Below are 20,522 nucleotides of genomic sequence, written 5' to 3'. Positions count from 1 at the left end.
GTCAAAGGAAAAGGAACGGGATTTGGGACAGCCGTGAAATCCCTGATGATTTGCATCCATAATTAATATATTTAAAGCGGACGAAGCCATAATAGCTCTTTATTCAGCCTGATCGCTGGGTCCTCTTATCCCAACATTTCTGCTTGAACTGTCAGCAAAGATCTTTTTTTTTTTTAAAGCCGGAATTCTCATGCCCTAAATCTCTTTTGCCTGTGACATGTAATTTAAAGTCTACAGGCTGAGCTCTTTACCCCGAAGCTAAAAAGTAAGATCGACATCCAGCCACTTCCTTAGTCCTTTTAGGGGTTTCCTGGACGGGGCTCAGTGGTTCATTCATCCTTCTGGCCATTCACCAAATGCCACTGAGTACTGAGCAGACAGCAGGTGTGGTGTGCAGGCAAGACTCAGTGGGCTGTTGAGCAGTGGAAAGGGGGAAATACAAAGACCCACTCACCACTAAACTGTCCTGTGTGCACAGACATTGAGGTATGAGCCAGATAAGACACTCGGTGGTATCACAGAGGAGGAGCCATACCCAGGGTCCTTCAGCGTGAGCATAGTCTTGAGGGAAGGAGGGAGGGAGGGAGGGAGGGAGGGAGGGAGGGAGGTGGGGCGGGAGGGGGTAGACAGGTACCCGTAGACTAGATGAGAGGATGAGAGGGCAGCTACCCAGGTAGGCTGCATATATGCATGTACCTATGCATGTCACACAGTAGTGACTCCTAGGCAAAGACAGTTTTGTTGAATATGCTTGGTTCTTCCTTTTTGGGGGGAAATATGTGAGCCTGGTTGTGACTTTAGGTTCATCAGATTAATGGTTTTGTGAATCCCTCCCACACAGGTACCCCCTTGAAGAGTCCATCTCTTGCCAAAAAGGTGAGTCAAAATGCACTCGGGGACCACAAACCAAATTTTAGAGGCTTCTCAGTCAAGTCCCAGACCCCAGCACTTATTTCTGCAAATGAATCTTTTGGCCACTTTTATACAAGGAAGTGGCAATCACACCAATCTGAAAAACCAACACCCAAAGGTGTGTTTCTTTTCGTAAGTATTCATCCAAGAAAAGGGCAGAGCAGAAAAGTAACAGCACGGACAGACCTTTCCAACTGTTCCCTACATCATAAAGATAGCCCGGGCTGGGGAGAGCCTGCAGCTTTCAGGACGCTGTGGGGCATTCCTCAGTCGCACTGGGTCAGGATTCACACTGGGCAGCCCCGCACCCCACCCCACCCCACCCCACCCCACCCCACCCCAGCCCACCGCCAGGTGTTTCATCAGTTGGCTGGGCCTCATAACTTAGTTCTTTACTCTTTCCCTACCCCTTCCCACACTGGCTTTGTTTAGCTTTTGCTAAGATGACTGATAAACTGCTATTGTGGGGTCTGGAGAGATGGCTCAGCAGTCAAGAGCACTGACTGCTCTACCAGAGGACCTGGGTTCAATTCCCAGGACCCACATGGCAGCTCACAGCTGTTTATCACTTCCGTTCCAGGGGATCCGAGACCCTCATACAGACATATGTGCAAGCAAAACACCAGTGCATGTAAAATAAAAATAAATAAATATTTTTTTTTTAAAAAAAAACCTACTATTGTAGTTTTTCTGGTCATGGCTAAAAAGTGCCCCCTCCATCTAAAAACAGTATCTGCCCGTGTTTTGATGTACTGATTGTGGCTTTCCCCACACTACAATAATGGAGATGGGCAGTTACTATCCCAGCTGTTCCCAGTGGTCAGGGATTAGAACAAAGTACCCCTGAAAAGATGGGCAGTCGTTAGCGTTGCCATACTCAGGCTCTGGTGTATCTCCCTAGACTCTAGCATGTTCTTTTTCCAACAGGACTCGCTCCTGTCTGAATCCGAGCTCTCCCAGTACTTCACCCACGACGGGCAGGGCTCCTTGTCAGACTTCGTGGTGGCTGGCTCTGAGGATGAGGACCATCCTGGGAGTGGCTGTAGCACCTCTGATGATGGCAGTCTGCTTCCCGGACCCTCTGGTGAGCAGGAGAGCTCCAGGGGACCCTGGACTCAGTAGTGCAGTAAGCAATTGCTAGTTCCCCGATCCTGGCTGGAGACCTTGTCCAGGACAGCCAGGAGAGAGCGTGCTGGAAACCAAGCACCTGGCTGAGTAGAGGCTGCATCTACTGTCAGCTGTGGTAACCAGTGAGTGGCTCACACACGTTCTAGTAGCAGAGGTGAAGGTGGCTCATCCAGGTCCCCTTCACATGCTGTTTACAACGTGTCATCTTGAGTTCTGTGGCATCAACTCAGAGTAAGCAATCCAAGGCACTCACAATTGAGGGGATCCCAGGTAAATCCCAGATCTCCTCCTTCCCTCAGCTCTAAACTTAATTCTTTTTAGAAAACAGTAAGTTAGAGATGTGGGACTGTGAGAACCACTGCTACCAAAGGTCTCTTCTACTCAAAAATCCTCCAGTCTCTGCTCCAATGAGATCCTCCTCTAACTGTGTTGAGAACTACTTCTGTCAAGGCTCCTCTTTTCATTTGGAATGTTTGAGCATCAGAGAGGCAGACAATGGCAGCTGTGACTCACAGGAGCCGCAGATGGGTGTGCAAATGGCGAGCCTGTACTTTGCTCTGTAGTATGGACAAAAAGCATGCCAAAGATTTGCAGTCACATGCTGTGCCTCAAAGATTCCCTTTACCTTGACAAGTAGACAGCTTGGGCTGGGGACCACGCTCTTTTGCTCCAGGTAGGGAGGGACCTTGGGTGATGAGAACACAGATGTGAGGGGTTTGCCGTCCCTGTTACCTGGTAGAGGGGAGTTCTCAGCATATAGGCCAGACCCTCAACAACTTGCGAGACAAGATGAAGCTGAACCAGAAATTCTTCATCCCTCGAAATCACGCCATTCAAGTTAAATAACCTGGAATTGGGTTTTGTTGTTGTTGTTAAGGATGAGAAGATGGCTCAGTGGGTAATGAGTACAAGGATGAGTTTGGATCCTAGATGCCACAGAAAGGCAGATGTCAGGAATCCCAGTACAGAGAGATGGGAGGCAGACAGGAGAATCCTAGGATATTTTCAGGTCAGCCAGCCTGCCATGTGCAGTGGCAAAAACCAAGATCCCCTGTCTCAAACGAGATGGAAGGCGGGGGCTGACACCCAAGGCTGTGTTCCAGCCTCTGCCCATCTATAAACGTGTGCCTACTCTCCTGCAATCACACTCAAACACACACACATTTCTGGAGCACACACACAAAGATATGTGTGTGTAAATGTAGCAATACATGTCTCTGTGTGTACAAAAATGGGGGGAGGGGCAGAGCAAAAGGAGAAGCAGTAGGCTGGCTGCCCTTGCTGTTTGGATCACAGAAACCACATTGTTTACATGGATGTCCAGTGGCCAGAGGTCATGCCTGGTGTGTATAAATTCAGAGGTGCTATGTACAGGGACAGGACTGTTTGTTTGTATGTTTGTTTGTTTGTTTGCTTGAGGTGTCTGGACAAGGCAGACTTCTGATCGAGAGGGTGTGCTTGCAAGAGCAAACGCCGGGATTTATTTCTTTAAGGCTATGGAGTCAGGCCAGATTGGAAACCTGGTTTTTGTCTGACTCTTCCCTCTCCTCCCGTTGCAGCTCACAAGGAGCCAGGGAAAGCCAGGGCCAACAGCCTTGTGACATTTGGAAGCCAGAGGCCCTCTGGGCTCTTACACAAGCAAGTGACAGTGGCCAGGCAAGCCAGTCTCCCTGGAAGCCCACAGGTCCTCAGGAACCCCCTCCTCCGCCAGAGGAGGGTGCGCTGCTATGACAGCAATGACGCCAGCGATGAGGAGGACTTTGATGGTGAGGGGGACTGCATTTCACTCCCGGGAGTCCTCCCAGACCCCAGCAAGCCTCTGCTAGAGGTTGACGCGAGGCCTGCCTTGACAGCCTCTTCCAAAAGCGTCGATGCGAGCAAGCAGGAGGAAGGACCCCAGAAACCGCTGGTCAGCAAGGCCTGCTCCGTGCCTCTCCTCGGCAGCTCGCTGTACTTAGAGCACAGCCTCCCTGATGGAATGGTGGGCACTCCTCCTAAGGCGGCCAGCCTGCCAGGGTCTGTAGAAACCCCCAAGAGTGGACCCGGAGTCTCTGGGAGAAAGGAGCTGTCGGGGTCAAGAAGTTCGCCGAAGCTGGAATACAGAGTCCCTGTAGACACCCAGAGCCCAAGGAGCCCAGAAAACCCCACCTCCCCACCACAGAAGAATGAAAATCTGGTGCCCAGACACAAGCCTGTGGCCAGGATCAGCCCACATTACAAGAGGTCTGATGTGGAAGCCCCAAGTGGAGCAGCCAGTGGTCAGGCGTGTGGTCAGGACTTGATAATCCAGGTTCCATCCCTGAAAGATGCCGTCACGGACCATCATCAGCCGAGTGGAGCAGCAGAGAAGGTAAAGGACTCACTTTCCTGTTCCGTTTGGATAGTGTGTGAATGCCTACAGGGTGCTTTGTAAGGCACAGGGTAAGCTGCATGAGAGGGTGGCGACAGCTGGAGTATCTTTCAACAGTCCTTTGATGGGTGCCCATTACTATGGTGGCAGGCTGTTAGTCATGAGATCACTCAGCCAAAGAGACGCGCTCACTCCCTTACAGGGCACAGGGCCAGCAGTAGCCATGGGAAGGCATTGTGGAGTGGGGTCAGGAAAGCCCTGGGCCGGGGGCCGACTTCACTGACTGGTTGGCACAAGTCATTAAACCTTCCTGGGCCTTGATTCTCTGGGCTGTAAGGCTGGGGGTTGCTCTCTGTCTTGGTTGGCTGATGGGTGTGACCAGCAGATGTTAACTGTCATTCTGTCCAGCTGATGAGGTCATGGGGGGTCCTTGATTACTTTCAAGATCCCTACAAGGGATTGTGTATGATTAGAGCTACTTGGGCCTTTCACATCATGTGAAGGCAGGCATGGCAGCACATGCCTGTGATCCTAGCGCTCAGGAGGTGGAGGCAGGTAAGTTTGGGACTAGCTCTGGATACACAACTAGACCTCATCTCAAAAGAAGAAGAAGAAGAAAGGAGAAGGAGAAGGAGAAGAAGAAAAAAGAAACGGAGAAATTGTCACACAAAAGAGCAGGGCCATGTCCATTCAAAACTTACAGTCCACCACAGTGGATGCAAATGAATTAGTATAACTAATTGCTTGTGTGTTATTAGCTAATGGTTCGCTTATTTTTTTTCAGTAATATCTCTTCTCTAGCAAACAGGGGAAAAAGAAAATGTTCAGTTTCTGAGCAAAGAAACTGAGATGATTTTAAGGCCTTATTAATGAAGATAGTTTATTGTGATTTAAAGTGGATATGTAAATAGGCCCAGAAAATACAAGTCATAAAATCTGTATAAGTTAGAAGTCTTTTTTTTTCTTTCTTAACCTTATGCACTCACATTTTCTCCTTTCCTCAAAAATTATATTTACGGGGGCTGGAGGGATGGCTCTGTGGTTAACAGCATTGGCTACTTTTCCAGAGGTCCTGAGTTCAATTCCCAGCTACCACATGGTGGCTCACAACCACCTATAATAGGATCTGGTGCCCTCTTCTGGCATGCAGGTATACATGTAGTGTGTGTATATATGTATATATGTGTGTATACACACACACACACACACACATATATACTTTTTAAAAATTGTATTGACCCCCAAGCAGCACCTGCTTTATGATCTATTAGTGGGTATGCTCTTTCCTTTTAGAAAATACCATCTGGGCAGGAGGCCTAGCTCCATGGCACAGTGCTGGCCCTGCACATATGCAGATACACAGTCCTGGGTTTGGTCTCCAGCACCCTATCCCTCCCGACACACTGGCTCACCCTCAAGTTTTAGACAGCTGTAGAAGGCCAGATCAGGATTTTTGCGATAATTACTCATATCTATTAAAAATAGTTCTTGCCAAATATGGGGCCACCTATCTGTCATGTTAGCCGTCCTGATTAGACAGGGCTGCAAATGAGATCCTTGGTTAACACAAACACACAGATAGACACCAAGGTGGGGGAGTGTATACTTTTTAATTGTATCTAATGTGTGCATATTCTTTCTCTGTGTCTCTGTCTCATCTCCCTCTTGCTGTCACTCAATCACACATGTGCCATGCTGCAAGTGTAGCAGTCAGAGGTCAGCTTGAGGGACGCAGTCCTCTCCTCTCTGCAGACCCCAGGGATCAAACTGAGGTCATCCGGCTTGGAGGCAAGTGCTTTTACCCACTGAGCCATCCCAGCCTGAGATTTTATAAGTTTGAAATATTTGCAGTAAGAACTGTTGAGTCAGGCTGGAGAGATGGCTCAGTGGTTAAGAGCACTGGCTGCTCTTCCAGAGGTCCTGAGTTCAATTCCCAGCAACTACAGTGGGATCTGATGCCCTTTCTGGCATAACGTTGTACATGCATAGACATTAAATAAATAAATAAATAAATAAATAAATAGATAGATAGATAAATAAATAAATAAATAAATCTTTTAAAAAAATAACAGAACTTTTGAGTGGCTGGAGAGATGGCTCAATGGTTAAGAGCACTGGATACTCTTCCAGAGGACCCAGGTTCAGTTCCTAGCACTGGCATGTTGGCTTACAACCCTCTGTAACTTCAGTCCCAGGGGATCCAACGCCCTCTTCTAGCTTCCAAGGGTATGAGGTGCACAGTGGTACATTCTGGCAAACACTCATACACATAAGATAAAAATAAATGAAACCTTTTCAATGGGTAGGGGGGTGGCAGTGGAAGCGAATGCCTTTAATCCCAGTACCCGGGAAGGATAGGCAGGCAGAACTCTTGAGTTCAAAGTTAGCCTGGTATGCAGAGCAAGTTCCAGGACAGCAAGGGCTACACAGAGAAACCCTGTCTTGAAAAGCCAAAAATAAATAATTTTTTTAAAATGGGGATTGGGGTGCTTTTGAGTAATATTTTAATATAAAATGTTTTCCTCATAAAAATTTTCGTTCTAAAATTTGACTTTATGGAAAAGAAAGTGGAATGTCTCACTCACTGTAAGACGTTCGCAGATATGAGAATCCAATGTCTCCTCTTCTAGTGTTTTCTATTGTTTCTATTCAGCACTTTTTAAAAAATTTCATGATGTGGTAGTTGCTGTTGTTGTTGGTGGTGGTGGTGGTGGGGTGTGTGTGTGTGTGTGTGTGTGTGTGTGTGTGTGTGTGTGTGTGTGTGTGTGTGTGTGTAGGTGTGTAAGTACACATTCCCGTGGGCATACATGTAGGTTAGAGGAGGGCTTCAGGTCCTCCCCCTCTGTAGCTGCCTGTCTTCTTCCCTTGAGACCGAATCCTTTCACTAAACCGGAACATGCTGATTTTTCAGCTAAGGTGGCAACTAGTGAGGACCAGTGACCCACCCCGCAGCCCTGATGCTGGGGCGGCAGGCAGGACCGCCTCACATTTCGACATGGATGCTGGGATCTGAACTTACAGGTCCTTGTGTGTGTGTGTGTGTGTGTGTGGCAAGCACTCTTAGCCCTGTCCTCATTAGAACTTTGTATAGAGCTAAAATCCTTATATAACAGAAAATTAACTGTTTCAAAATACACAAGTGAGGGGCACTCCTCACTTGCGCTCTGTCCAGCTCCACACTCTTCTGCTGCCTGTGCGTTTCATTTCTCTCTTACCAGGGAACGAAAACTGAGCTAGACCCTGTGCCTTCCTTAGCTGATGGCGGACAAAGAGTTGTGAAAGGCACGTTACACCTTCACAGCCCCCACACCACCCCACCCCGCTGTCACCTTTGGGCCACTTTATGATGCACCAACTCAGTGGATTAATTTCGAATAAATATGATTGGGCTTTTTACTGAGTTTTAAATTTGTTTTTGTGCTGAGCATTCCATAGAAAGAAAGAAGATAAAGTCATTGACACTTGGCCCAAGGGAACTCTAGGAATATCACATACCGGTTTCACTTCTCCCAATTTGCCTTCTCCCTCACCATCAAACTGAGGAATTGATTTTACAGTCGTGGCTAGCCTTACAAAATGTTAGATGGTGCCTCCCACCTGTACAAACCTTACCTGCTGTCTTTATCACTATTCTCATTTCATCTCTTCTTTAAAACTTCTGAGATTTGGCAAGTCTTTTTATCCCCATTTGGAAGTTGAAAAACCTGAGGCTTAGCGATGAGAAGCCAGAGCCTGGATCTACCAGCTCCCATACCGATCTTCCTCTCCTGAGGATGCTGACTTAGGTACCCAATCCCACACTGATCTTCCTCTCCTGACAGTGCTGACTTAGGTACCTGATCCCACACTGATCTTCCTCTCCTGACAGTGATGACTTAGGTACCCACCCACACTGATCTTCCTCTCCTGATGATACTGACTTAGGTACCTGATCCCACACTGATCTTCCTCTCCTGATGATGCTGACTTAGGTACCCACCCACACTGATCTTCCTCTCCTGAGGATGCTGACTTAGGTACCTGATCCCACACTGATCTTCCTCTACTGTCTTAGGATGCAGAAACCCTGGAAAGCTATTTTAACGTGGCTTCTGCTTCTCATTGTGCCAGGAACTTCGGGGAAATCCCACCCCGGGGGACAGATATGTCCCCACCAACTGTGGACCAGCCCGTACCCCATGCCACCCAAACACTGGACTCCCCACAGAGAGCCTGCAGGGAGCTGCACCAGAGTGTGAGCCACACCCTGAGACTGGTAAGACTGTGTTATTGTTGGTGCCACTGAGAGTCAGGGATAAGTATGGCAAGAAGATGATTTTGAGGAGGGAAGAAAAACTGCTGACGGAAATCAATATTTAGATGTTGACCTCATGGAATCGTTGTCCTTGATCATTGTGCCTAACACCCCCACACACACTTATGTGCATTCCATGTTGAGTGCACCCATGTTTGGTCTTCATTTTGGGACACAGATGAGACATAAGAAATGAGATTCCCCTCCACATCAGAATCTCTTTAGTCTACTTGTATGAGATCGAGTGCACCGGGAAATGGCAATAAAAACCTCCACAAGGAAAAGTTAAGAAGTAAATAAATAATAATGTAGGGAAAACTACCTAAGCATGACGAAAGACGGACTGACGGTGTGGAAGCAGAAATCACAGCCACCCACACCTTGAGATTTTTTTTTTTAAGTCAAGCTGAATTAAGTGGCGTCCCTGCTTTCTCAGAAGGGGAAACTTCTAGTGGCTGGTAATTACTGTAGTGGCCTGATAGCCACAGAAGTGTTGGTCTGTGGTAATAGAAAAATTGGATAGCTCTCTTGTCCATCAATGCAGTCCCATAACATTTTTATTACGTTTTATTTACTTTGTGTGTGTGTGTATGTAGATATGTTCATGTATGTGTGTGTGTAGGGGTGTGTGTGTATGTGTAGGAGTGTGTGTGTGTACTGGTGCCAAGGTCACAGGACAATTTCCCATAGTCAGTTCTCTCCTGGGGATTGAACTAAGTTCTGAAGGCAGACAGCAGGTGCCTCTACCCACTGAGCCATCTCAGCAGCTCAGGGATGTCCTCCAAATTTAAAATTTGGAACTGTAGAATATCTACCTCATGGCGTATTTTTGAGACAAAGTCTCATTTTATGGCCCGTGCTGGCCTGGAACTTGTGATGGCTCAGGTGCAGTCGTGAATCCCAGGCACACACCACCATACCCATCTTCTACCTACACACTGTTGACTACTCACAGAAAAAAATGCAGACACCCCCCACTAAGCACTCAGTAGCCCCTCCTCCCTCAGTCAAAGATAAGTCCGTTACCATGGTTTCTGCTCCGTCTTTCAGGTTCAGTTCACAATCACTCACTATTGAATAAATGTTAAAAGGACAATTTTCATTAGCAATTTGACTTTACTGCTAAGTATGTTAACTTAAATGTGGTTCCATTTGTGGAAGATGAAGGTCCATGGAGGCAGTTGAGGATGGCACCTTTCAAAATAGCCTTGAGACCAGTCAGTGCCTGTGTACATCCTAAGAGGGCACGTTCTGTAAAACAACTGTCCGGACGTTCTCCTGGGATCCTACATTGCCCTCCAAATTGAAGAAGCAAAAGATTACTTTCTTTTATCAACAAAACCAATCACCTCCTAATTTGAAACCATGCAGAAAATCTATCCACTCAAGGAATTATTCTAGACAGGCTAATTTTCCTAGTCCTGAGGGGTTTGTGCCTTGAGGAGGTGTTTAGACAGGCAAGCTCTTTGGACCAAAGAGGCATTTAGTCTCCCAGCCCCAGGGCCAAAGAAAAGACATCTGTTCTGTGTTCCCTGGTGCTTCTCCCTGTGTTCCGTCTGTGCTTCCAGCCCTCTGCAGGTGTTTGTCTATCCTCTCTGGAATTCCCACCAAGTAATAAGCCTCAGAGAAAGGAGCAGTCAGTAAATACAAGTGCCAGGAACTGATGATGTTTAATATGTAACAATACATGTGCTATATTTAATTAACATACAAGTTAATCATACTGTGCTGGTTATCATTGAGTTCTCAATACAGGCAGCCTGAGAGTTGGTGTGATAATGCTCTGGCGCCCTCTAGGGCTTTGGAGGTATACCTGAAGTATTTGACCCACATATTAAATTAAATGACTCCTATAATTTTTAGTGCTTCTGACTGTCTTTTTTCGTGGTATTTCCATTCTCTTTTTCATTTAAAGAGGCCAGCAGAGACCTTGACTATTAGGCATGGCCCTTCTTCCTTCTAATTTTATCATAAATACCTTAACTGCTTTCCAGTGTACAGGAAAAATATTCTTCAAAATCTAAGTTTTATTTTTAAGAAAAGATCCCAAAACACATAATTGATAAAAGAAGGAACTCTTTACCTTAAAAAAAATTCTGATTTTGGGGCCCATGAGATGGCTCAGCAGGTAAACATGCTTGCTGCCAAGACTGAAGATTTGAATTCAACTCCTGGGACCCATATGGTAGGAGCGGGCTGACTCCTTACAGAATGTCCTCTGACCTCCACACATGTGCCATGGCACCATGGGCCCACACATACACACATACATAAAAAAATAACTAAGTTTTTGAAGTTCTGATTCCTAGAACATGTCTAAAAATGATACAAGGCAAGAAGCACATGGATCATACGGAAGCCAGGTCCAAACCCAAGCTATGAAAGAAGCAGTGACTCCTAGCAAGTCACACTACTCCTCAGTTGCTGGCTTCATGAGCTTGACTCTGAGGCATCTGGGAGGTTTGTCAGTGTGTACTGTTCAAAGCACTGTCTAGTAAAACAGTATGCATTATGTGTATGGAAAAAAAATCACATAAGAATGAATATGCCACCACCAGGCGGTGGTGGTGCACACTTTAATCCCAGCACTCAGGAGGCAGAGGCAAGTGGATCTCTGTGAGTTCGAGGTCAGCCTGGTCTACAGAGCGAGATCCAGGACAGCCAGGACTGTTACACAGAGAAACCCTGTCTCAAAAAAAAAGAATGTATATGCCTAGCATGTATTCAGTAAGTTACGTCCAGGCACACACAATTTTCCTGAGATGGTTTTCAAAATAAAAGAAAGATTGATTTGTGGTTTTATGCCAGAACACGCCATCCAACTATAGCCATGCTGGCCGTGAGGGCTGACCTATAGCCCAGGCAGCTATGACTGGGTCTCTTAGTTGGCCACTCTTAAAACCAGGGGCAGGGACCAAACCCTCCAAGGACTCGCCACAGCTGCTATGAGGAAAGCAAGAAGAGGTGTAGTGAGTGTAGACACTCCATTTGTTGCTTGCCCCATAATGAAATGCAGTTGTCTTTATTGTGAAAATTGGGAGTTTTTGATGCAACTGAGAAGGAAATTTTCAAGTTACCAGAGCCCCAAGGAAAATCTCCATTGCTGCCCTTCTGTGTCTCCTCTTGGTCCTGTTGAGTGTACAACAGTTCGGGATCAGTCAGAGTCATGTGCTGTTTCTCTTCTCAGTGTGGTACCTAACACACTTCTTTGCCTCAGATGCCCACAGAAAGTGATGTTCAAGCAGCTACCTGTCAGCAGGGCTGTAGCTGGAGAGAAGCCCAAGCCCTGTCAGCCCGACAGCCCACTTATAAATAAACACACAGGCACTTATAGTATTTAAACTGTATGGCCGTGGCAGGCTTCTTGCTAGCTGCTCTTATATCTTAAATTAACCCATTTCTATTAGTCTTTAAGTTGCCATGCAGCTCGTGGCTTACCGGTACCTTACATCTTCCTTGTCATGGCGGCTGGCAGTGTCTCTCTGCCTCAGCCTTCCACTTCCCAGAATTCTCCTTTCTCCTTGTCCTGCCTATACTTCCTGCCTTGTAGCTATAACCGGCTTGTTAAATAAGAAACACAGAATCAATTGCAGAGTTAAAAACCACGAGGTCAGAGCAAGAGTGGAAAACCTTACCCTTCACTGCTTCTGCTGTTCTTCCTCTCCGCCAGAGCGTTACCTCTCTGTGTCCTATCTTTTTTTATAGATTTTCTGTTCTGTTTTCTCATTGGTTGTAAACACAGCCACATGACCTCCTCGTCACTGCCTGTTTGTACAGATCTCCAGGTCTTCTATGGTTGCTATTGAGATTAAAGGCGTGTGTCTGCCATGCTGGCTGTGTCCTTGAACACACAGAGATCTACCTAGCTCTGCCTCCCAAGTGCTGGGATTAAAGGCGTGCCCCACTACTGCTCAGCTTCTGCTCTGGCTTGCTCTGACCTCAAGGCAACTTTATTAACATATAAATAAAATCACATTTCAATACAAGTAAAATATCACTATACTGCCTGGCAGCTGGCCAATCAGTGTTTTATTTATTAACCAATCAGAGCAACACATTTGACATACAGAACATCCCACAGCACAGGGCTCCTGCAAAACAGGTGTGGCATAGCAGGTCATGGTGACGCAGCCCTGCTCTAGGAGGAACCTACACCCTCATCCCAGAAGACCTCCACGCTGGGGATGGGCTCTTTAGTGGACATTTGGTGGGGGTTCCAAATGAAGCCTTTGAAAGGCATTCCAAGGGTTGCCTTCAGATAATGTCATCTCCCTCAAATAAAATGAAGGGCTGGGGCTCAGTTGGTGGAGTGCTTTCGTGGATGGGTGAAGCCTTGGCTTGGAACCCCAGCATCACACGGATTGGTTGTGGTGGCTTACACTTTGGGAATTTGAACACTTGAAAGGAGGCTCAGGAATTCAAGGTCATCCTCTGATATATAGTGAGTTCAAGGTTAGCCTGGCATACATGAGAGAGAACCTGTCTCAAAATAAATAAACAAACAAACAAAAACATCTGACAATACACACTTTGTAGTAACTCAGCTCACCAACAAAAACTGCATAAAAATTACCTGTTAGGGAATGTTTAGTAAGCAAATCTGAATCTATCACATGGCCTTTTACAGCCAGAGACAAGGCTCATGGGTTAGATCCTTGAGCCCACACAGTGAAAGGAGAGAGCATACCCCAAGCTGTCCTCTGAACCCCCCCCCACACACACACACAAAATAGCCTTTGAGCCCTTTTCTCTTGTCACACTGCTGCTTTTCCCTGTATTTGGTGTCAGCAGAAGTAAGGACAGTATCCTTAAGAGTTCACAGGCACCGGTATAGTGCTTGCCAGCAAAGCTGACTACCTGAGTCAATCCCCAGTACTTACATGGTAGAAGGAGAGAGGCAGCTTCTGCAAGCTGTTTTCTGACCTGCACATACACACACCATCGTCTACCCCTCCCACCCCCACACACACACATAATAAATAGATGTCATTTTAAAATTTTTGTTAGTTTGTTTTAGGTTTTTCCAGACAGGGTTTCTCTGTGTAGCTTTGGAGCCTGTCCTGGAACTCGCTGTATAGACCAGGCTGGCCTCGAACTCACAGAGATCACGCCTGCCTCCTGAGTGCTAGGGTTAAAGGTGTGTGCCACCACCACCCGGCTAATTTTTAAAAAATTTTTAAGAGAGACTGGGCCAGCTACATCATCAGTGCTATCAACCTTTAATCCCAGCACTCAGGAGGCAGAGCCAGGTGGATCTCTGTGAGTTCAAGACCAGCCTGGGCTACAGAGTTCCAGGACAGGCTCTGTAAGAAAGAAAGAAAAAGAAAAAGAAAATCTGAAGCCAGCTTGGGATATAGAAGGACCCTTTCTCATAAAACAAATAGGGACAAGGATAAAGCCTCTGTGGGAGAACACTGGGCTAGAATGCACAGAACCTGGCTTTGATTCTGGGCAACACAGAAGAAAATAATAAATTGTACCAAGCTTTCCAAAAAAAAAAGGCTTTCCTAGCTATCCAAAGCTACATAATGAGACCATGTCTTTAAGGAAAAGAGAGTGCCAAGGGTAGAGCTCAGTGGTGGAGAGCTTACTAGGTTCAAATGCTTAGTGTCACCAACAAGGAAAAGAGACATTGTAGTTAAAATCCAATCACTCGGTATGTCGCTGATTTGGTTGGTAGCTGGGCTTGCCTAGCATGTACAAGGCCCCAGGTCTGACACACACATCCCCAAGCCCTGTGCCACATAAACATGGGCACAGTGGTGCAGACCTGTAATCTCAGCATTTCAGAGGTGGGCAGTCACAAGACCAGAAGTTCAAAGTTGCCCTTAGCTACATAGCAAGTTCAAGGCCAACCTGAACTGGACTTTGTCCCCAAAACCAACTGATAGCCAGGCAGTGGCGCCATGCTCCTTTAATATTAGCACTCTGGAGGCAGAGATTGGAGGATCTCTGAGTTCAAGGCCAGCCTGGTCTCCAGAGAGAGTTCTAGGACAGCCAGGGCTACACAGACAAACCCTGTCTCAAATAACCAAAAAACCAGTTGATGATTTCATAGGGGAGATGTGAGAGGAACTTAATATTTTGGGGAACACTTCTCAAGCCAAGACTTCTCATGGGTCTCAGCCTGTTTCCCCACTGCAAGATGATACATGTCAAAGTGAGATTAGCCCAGGAGAATGCGCTCTGCAAGGCGCTCTCGGAGGGGACACCTCCAGGATAGAGTGGTTCTCAGAGCCGCTCAGGGACTTGGCTTCCCCGACTGCTCCCTGTCCCTGCACCTCAGAGCTTCCAGTGCCTCTCTGCTCTTGACCTGTTGTTCTCCTTACCGCTTGAACCAAACTATCCCTCCTGGGTCCCTCTCAAGCCCCCTCCACTGCTGGGGTTTCCCTAGCTTTTCAGTCTGTTTCTCCAGGTCATGTCAAAGGCAGAGCTTGAGCTCCAGGTCAGTGGGGACCCACCTGGAGCATTCTGTCATTCCCCTTAGCTCCATCCCCTGTCTAAAAAGCAAGCCTTTTGGCTAAGTGTGCGGGCGGGCACAGGCCTGTCTTGGAGGCTGAGTCACAAGGGTCAATGGGGCTCTCCAGAGAGACCATCTCAAAAGGCGAATGGAAAAAGTAAGCCTCTTGAGTTTGGATGTTCGACTGTTGGTGCAATCTGAGGCTAAAGTCACGCAGGATCAGACAGATGCAAGAACAGGACAGGACAGGACAGGAAAGCTCTGCCCAGTCTAGTCTAAGGGGTAAGACCAACGGCATCTCTCTTCCCAGAGCTTCAGCCGGCAGAGGGGGCTCCAGTCAAGAAATCCACGCAGGGGATTTCTGGTGTCTCCTGTCTGAAAGCAAACCGAGAAATGGGCACGTTTCAATGTCCATGCTTCCTGTTTGTCTGAGTTGCTTTAAGACCATTAAAGCAGGGTGGTGGCTGTTAGCTTCGAGCACTCTGCAATTTGAAAGACAAAACCAGAAAAACCAGAAGGTATCTATGTAGGCTGTGGAATGTCTGAGAAAGAACACTGAGGTTGTTTCTACTCTTTTAGAACACTAGAGGGTTTCCGTTTGCTTACCCTTCCCCTTTCACCTCCTCTACCACCCTATACAGGATGGGACGGCTCCTCAGCCCGCCTTTCCCCAGGGAAGAGCAGGGAAGCTCGCCATGACTCCAGCGAGACCTCCACACTCACAGAGCAGCAAGTCGGCCAGCCTGTGTCTCCCAGGACCACGGAGCCTGAGTCCCAGGGCATATCTAAAGTGAAACCAGCCAGAGAGCAGAATATGGCTCCCAGGGACTCGGCCTTGGCTCCTCCTGACTTTAGCAGGACTTGGGCTGCACCTGGGGACAGCTCGCCCAATCCCAAGAGAGCAGCTGTCCCCATGAGCATAGGAGCAACACCAGCTACTGCCATCCCTCATGTCTCCCTTACGTCCCAAGAAAGGAGTCGAGGTCCCACCGAGGCCTTGGAAACAACGGGGCTCTGCACACCTAAGAGCTTCAAGGCTGGTGCTCAGCTTGAAGATACAGCTTGTGTGTCTGGGAAGATGGCAGATGCCAGCCCCTCTCTGCCAGTGGCCACTGACAGGACCCTGTCAGGGAGCAGAGAGAGGCCTGTGACGGACATCGACAACTTCATCAGGGCAGCCTCGGAGGCAAGGTCACAGTCTGCTCAGAAAGCAGACCGCAGGTCTCACCCAGGCATTTTCAAGGACCAGCCACCAGAAGGAGCTGGGGATGGCAGTTCCCACCATGCCCAGTCAGTGAGGAGTGACCAGATATCCTCCCCAACGAAGATTGGAGGCACCAGCTCACCCCCGCCCCCACAGTGGGCCTCCCGGCCTTCCGTTTTGGATTCCATCCATCCTGACAAACATTTTGCTGTGAACAAGAACTTTTTGAACAACTACTCCCGAAATTTTAGCAATTTCCACGAAGACAGTATCTCCCTGTCGGGCCCGGGGGACAGTACACAGCCATCTCTCTCATCCATGTATGGGGATGCCGAAGAAGACTCGTCTTCAGACCCTGAGTCTCTTGCTGAAGCCCCACGAGCAGCTGCCAGGGAGAGCTGGGCACCTCCCCATTCTCATGGGTCCTCTCCTAAGGAAGGTACTAGTGAGTCTGAGGATGAGCTGATAGAAATTTGCTCCACAGGTGGTTGCCCTGCGACCCCGGCGACTGCCCATCCCCCTGCCCAGGCTGCACTCTGTCCAGTTCTACCACTACAGCACAGCGCTCTGAGTGAGCCGGTGAGAGACTCCTATGAAAAAGCCTGCTTCTTGCCAGGCACCTCACACACTTCCATCCCAAGCTCTTCCCAGCCATTGTCCTTCCTGGATGTGAGCCCTCGGGAGCACGAGACACCGGTGGGCATAAATGCTTCACAGAGCCACAGGTCCTCATGCACCGAAGAAACCACGGCCCCCACCAGCACGAGCTCACTCATGGAAGACAGCCAGTCTTCTGAACTGACCAGCCATGGGCACAACCTGCCACTGGCGCTTAGGAATGGCTTGGAATGTGACCTGCTGGATGGGGGAACCCCAAACCAAGAAGCAGTTACCGCTAGCATGATGCACAGTGTGTACACCCTGGGTGCCGAGGGCCCCAAGAATGGAGAGGCTGTTTTGGCAAACCTACACATCGCCAAGAATCGCAACCTGGATGACTTACTACAGAAGCCAAAAATGGTCTCCAGGAAGCCCATCATGACCTGGTTTAAAGAAATAAATAAAAACAGCCAGGGTACACAGTCGCAAAGCAAATGTGAGAAGGAACAGTCATTGACGCTGGTTGCAAGTCCGGGCTGTACCAGCCATAGCAAGGGGGTGGCTGTGCCTAAGAGTCCTCCTCCACTGCCCAAGAAAAGTCCAATGGAAACACTAAGTAACTGTCAGAAACCCAAGTACGGCCCTAAGATGAAGAAATTGAACAGCAAAAGCAAGGTGGGCCCCGAGGCCCCTGTGGCCAGCTCTGGTAAGGCTAGTGGGACCGATCACAGGAAGACCTTGATTTCACCCCAGGCCTCCCATAAAATGCTTTCTAAGGCGGCATCACATGGGCTCCACAGAGGTGACCAAGAAGAGCCGAACAACACTCCTGTGGGTACCCCCAAGCCTCCCCAGAGCGTGTCTGAGGGCAAGCCACCCCTCGCTGCCTCTGGGTCACCGAGGACCTTGGCATCAGACGCCAGCATCCAAACCTTCAGTTTACCCTTGACCTCCCCCAAGACTCTCCCAGAACAAAGTGCAAGTGGTAGGTTCCACATGGCTGTCTCCTCGGAATCTGACACAAGCCGTCCAGCCACCTCCAGGTCCCCTGGGTGTGGAGCAGAGGGCAAGGTGCCCCAGGGTGACTCTGGGTCAGTGAGTCCCACAGCACCAAGGAGCAGCATGGCCTTGGCAGGAGTCACACAGAGCAAGCGGTTCACGCCCAGCCAAGTGGACTTGGTGGTGTCAGAAGCAGCCCAGCCCAGGGGGATCAGTGAGACAGGAAGTGCAAAACTCACTAATGATCCCCTCGAAAAGACAAACCAGCTGAAAATGGCTGATATTTCTTCTGAAAGAATGCCAAAAAATGCACGTGGTGATAAGCCACCTGATGGTGACAGACAGGGAGGGTTCTTGACCCATAGCGGCTGTCAGGAAAAGAGTGGAATCAGCCTCTGGCAGTCAGCACAATCATCCCCAAAACATCCACCCTCTCCTCCCTCTCATACCTCCCAGGTGGAGCAGGAAATACATTGGTCCTTTGGCATGGCCAAACCAGCCTCCTCCCCGCAGCTGCCTGCTAGAACGCCAGATTCCTCCCAGGGCCGATCTAGCCAGATGCCAGCCTCCCTAGGGGTGCCCAAGAATGGTGTACCCATAGGCCCTGGGGGAGAGGAGCAACCCTACTTCACACCCAGGCCAGCCACCAGGACTTACTCCATGCCAGCCCAGTTCTCAAGCCACTTTGGACGAGAAGGTCCTTCCCCACACAGCCCAAGTCGCTCGCCTCAGGACCCCCAGGTCCCTGGGACGAGTGTCAGCCTCTCGGAGGCAAAGGCAGCCAAAGGCATGACTAATGGACAGGGTATGTCCAGTGTGAAGCCTCTGCTGGAAACGTCAAAGAACCTGCCGCCCACGGATGGCGGGGATGGCGGGGATGGCGGTGCTGCCCCTGAGACGAGCTGCCTCATCCCAGACAAAGTGAAAGCCACCAGGAGACATTACTACCATGAGCAGAACTGGCCCCATGAATCTACCTCGTTTTTCTCTGTGAAGCAGAGGATCAAGTCTTTTGAGAACCTGGCCAATTCTGACCGGCCTGCAGCCAAGTCTACAACCTCCCCATTCTTAGCCGTGAGCTCCAAGCCTCCCGTTAGCAGACGGTCGTCTGGCAGCATCCCTTCAGGGAGCCTCAGCCACCCCAGTGACGTGACAGCAAGGTCCCTGAGAAGAAGCTTGAGTTCCTGCAGTGAAAACCAGAGTGAAGCCAACAGCCTTCTTCCGCAGATGACCAAGTCCCCGTCCAGCATGACGCTGACTGTCTCCCGGCAGAATCCACCAGAGCCTAGCCACAAGGGCTCCAGTTCAGACCCAAAGAAATCACTCGTCCCCGTGGGAATTCCCACCTCAACAGTGACCCCGGCCTCACCCGTGAAGAGGCACAAGTCCTCAGTGCGCCACGCCCAGCCTTCCCCTGTGTCCCGATCCAAGCTCCAGGAGCTGAGAGCCTTGAGCATGCCAGACTTGGACAAGCTGTGTGGTGGAGAGGACTACCCAGCTGGTCCAGGCACCGTGCTCTTCAGAACCCAGCTGGAAATCATCCCCAGAAAGTCATCTGGTTCCCCAGCTCCCTCTCCAGCCGGCTCCCCAGCTCGAGGCCATCCAGGCCTTGACGGACCAGCCTCCCTTCCATGTCCTGTGAATGGTAGGACCAGAGTCTACCCAGGAGGAAACAGCCCTCCAACCAGTGAGCCTGCAGTACCCCCTGGAGCCAAGGAAGGGGATGAACCTGTGCTGGCCCTGCCTTCTGGAAGAAGCTGGTCAGTGAGGTGAGTACCCTCCCCTCTTACGTGAACCGGCCTGCTTCCATTGAGAATACTTTTAGGTTTATTAAAAAAAGATGCAAAAGTAATAAAGGGGGGGTCCCCATGCTACCTCTCCCCAGCTCTTCCTAATCAGCATCTTACACAACCCTAGTCCATTAGTGAGAAATAAGGATTTAGCCCTCCACAACCAACCAAATGCACAAAGCTACAGACTTCAGATTTGGCTGGATCGATTCCACCAATGTTCTTTTCTATTCCAGGATCCAATCCAGACCACACTGCATTTTCCTTTTTTCTTTTCTATTCTTTTCTTTCTTTTCTTTGTGTGTGTGTGTGTGTGTGTGTGTGTGTGTGTGTGTGTGTGTTGTTGTTGTTGTTTTGTTTTTGAAGATGGGTTTCTCTGTGTAATAGCTCTGGCTGTCCTCACTGGCTCTGTAGACCAGGCTGGCCTCGAGTGCCCCTGCCTCCTGAGTGCTGGGATTTAAAGGCGTACCCCACCACCACCCAGCCACACTGCATTTTCAATATCAGTCCTGGGAGCATAAAAAACCCCAGAAGCCACATATACCTGCTAATGCGTGGTTCTGAGGACATGAGTACCAAGCAAGGGAGGTGGGGGACAGCCTCAGGGCCTCTCTGGATCTCTAAAAGCAGCTGGAGTTAAGTGGGAAACTCTGAATGTTTGAAGTAAACATATCAGAAGTTGTCTGCTGAACTCTGGCACTGGTCCCTTAATATCCTAGAGGGATCCCCAAATTCTCATCCTCCACTGTCAGTGAAGGACATTCATGCTGGCCTCGCAGGACTCT

The 20,522-nt window shown here is 48.9% G+C and overlaps 1 protein-coding gene across 6 annotated transcripts in view; it reads left to right on the top strand.

The window, feature by feature from the left end:
• Window positions 1–20,522, top strand: part of Pdzd2 (PDZ domain containing 2) — a 379,908-nt gene that overhangs the window by 345,716 nt on the left and 13,670 nt on the right. For all 6 annotated transcript variants that reach the window (XR_004946667.1, XM_036206834.1, XM_036206833.1 and 3 more), the window contains 5 exons: window positions 842–876; window positions 1,840–1,996; window positions 3,600–4,390; window positions 8,501–8,645; window positions 15,786–19,716. Coding sequence is in view for 5 of the 6 variants with exons in the window: in XM_036206834.1 (XP_036062727.1) it covers window positions 842–876; window positions 1,840–1,996; window positions 3,600–4,390; window positions 8,501–8,645; window positions 15,786–19,716 (5,059 nt within the window). In the remaining variant the exon portion in view is untranslated. The remainder of the gene's footprint in view (window positions 1–841; window positions 877–1,839; window positions 1,997–3,599; window positions 4,391–8,500; window positions 8,646–15,785; window positions 19,717–20,522) is intronic.

This window comes from Onychomys torridus, chromosome 15 (genome assembly GCF_903995425.1).
Source record: "Onychomys torridus chromosome 15, mOncTor1.1, whole genome shotgun sequence".
NCBI classification, from domain to species: Eukaryota; Metazoa; Chordata; class Mammalia; order Rodentia; family Cricetidae; genus Onychomys; species Onychomys torridus.
Note: the sequence above shows the minus strand (reverse complement) of the source record. Positions and strands in the feature narration are given on the sequence as shown.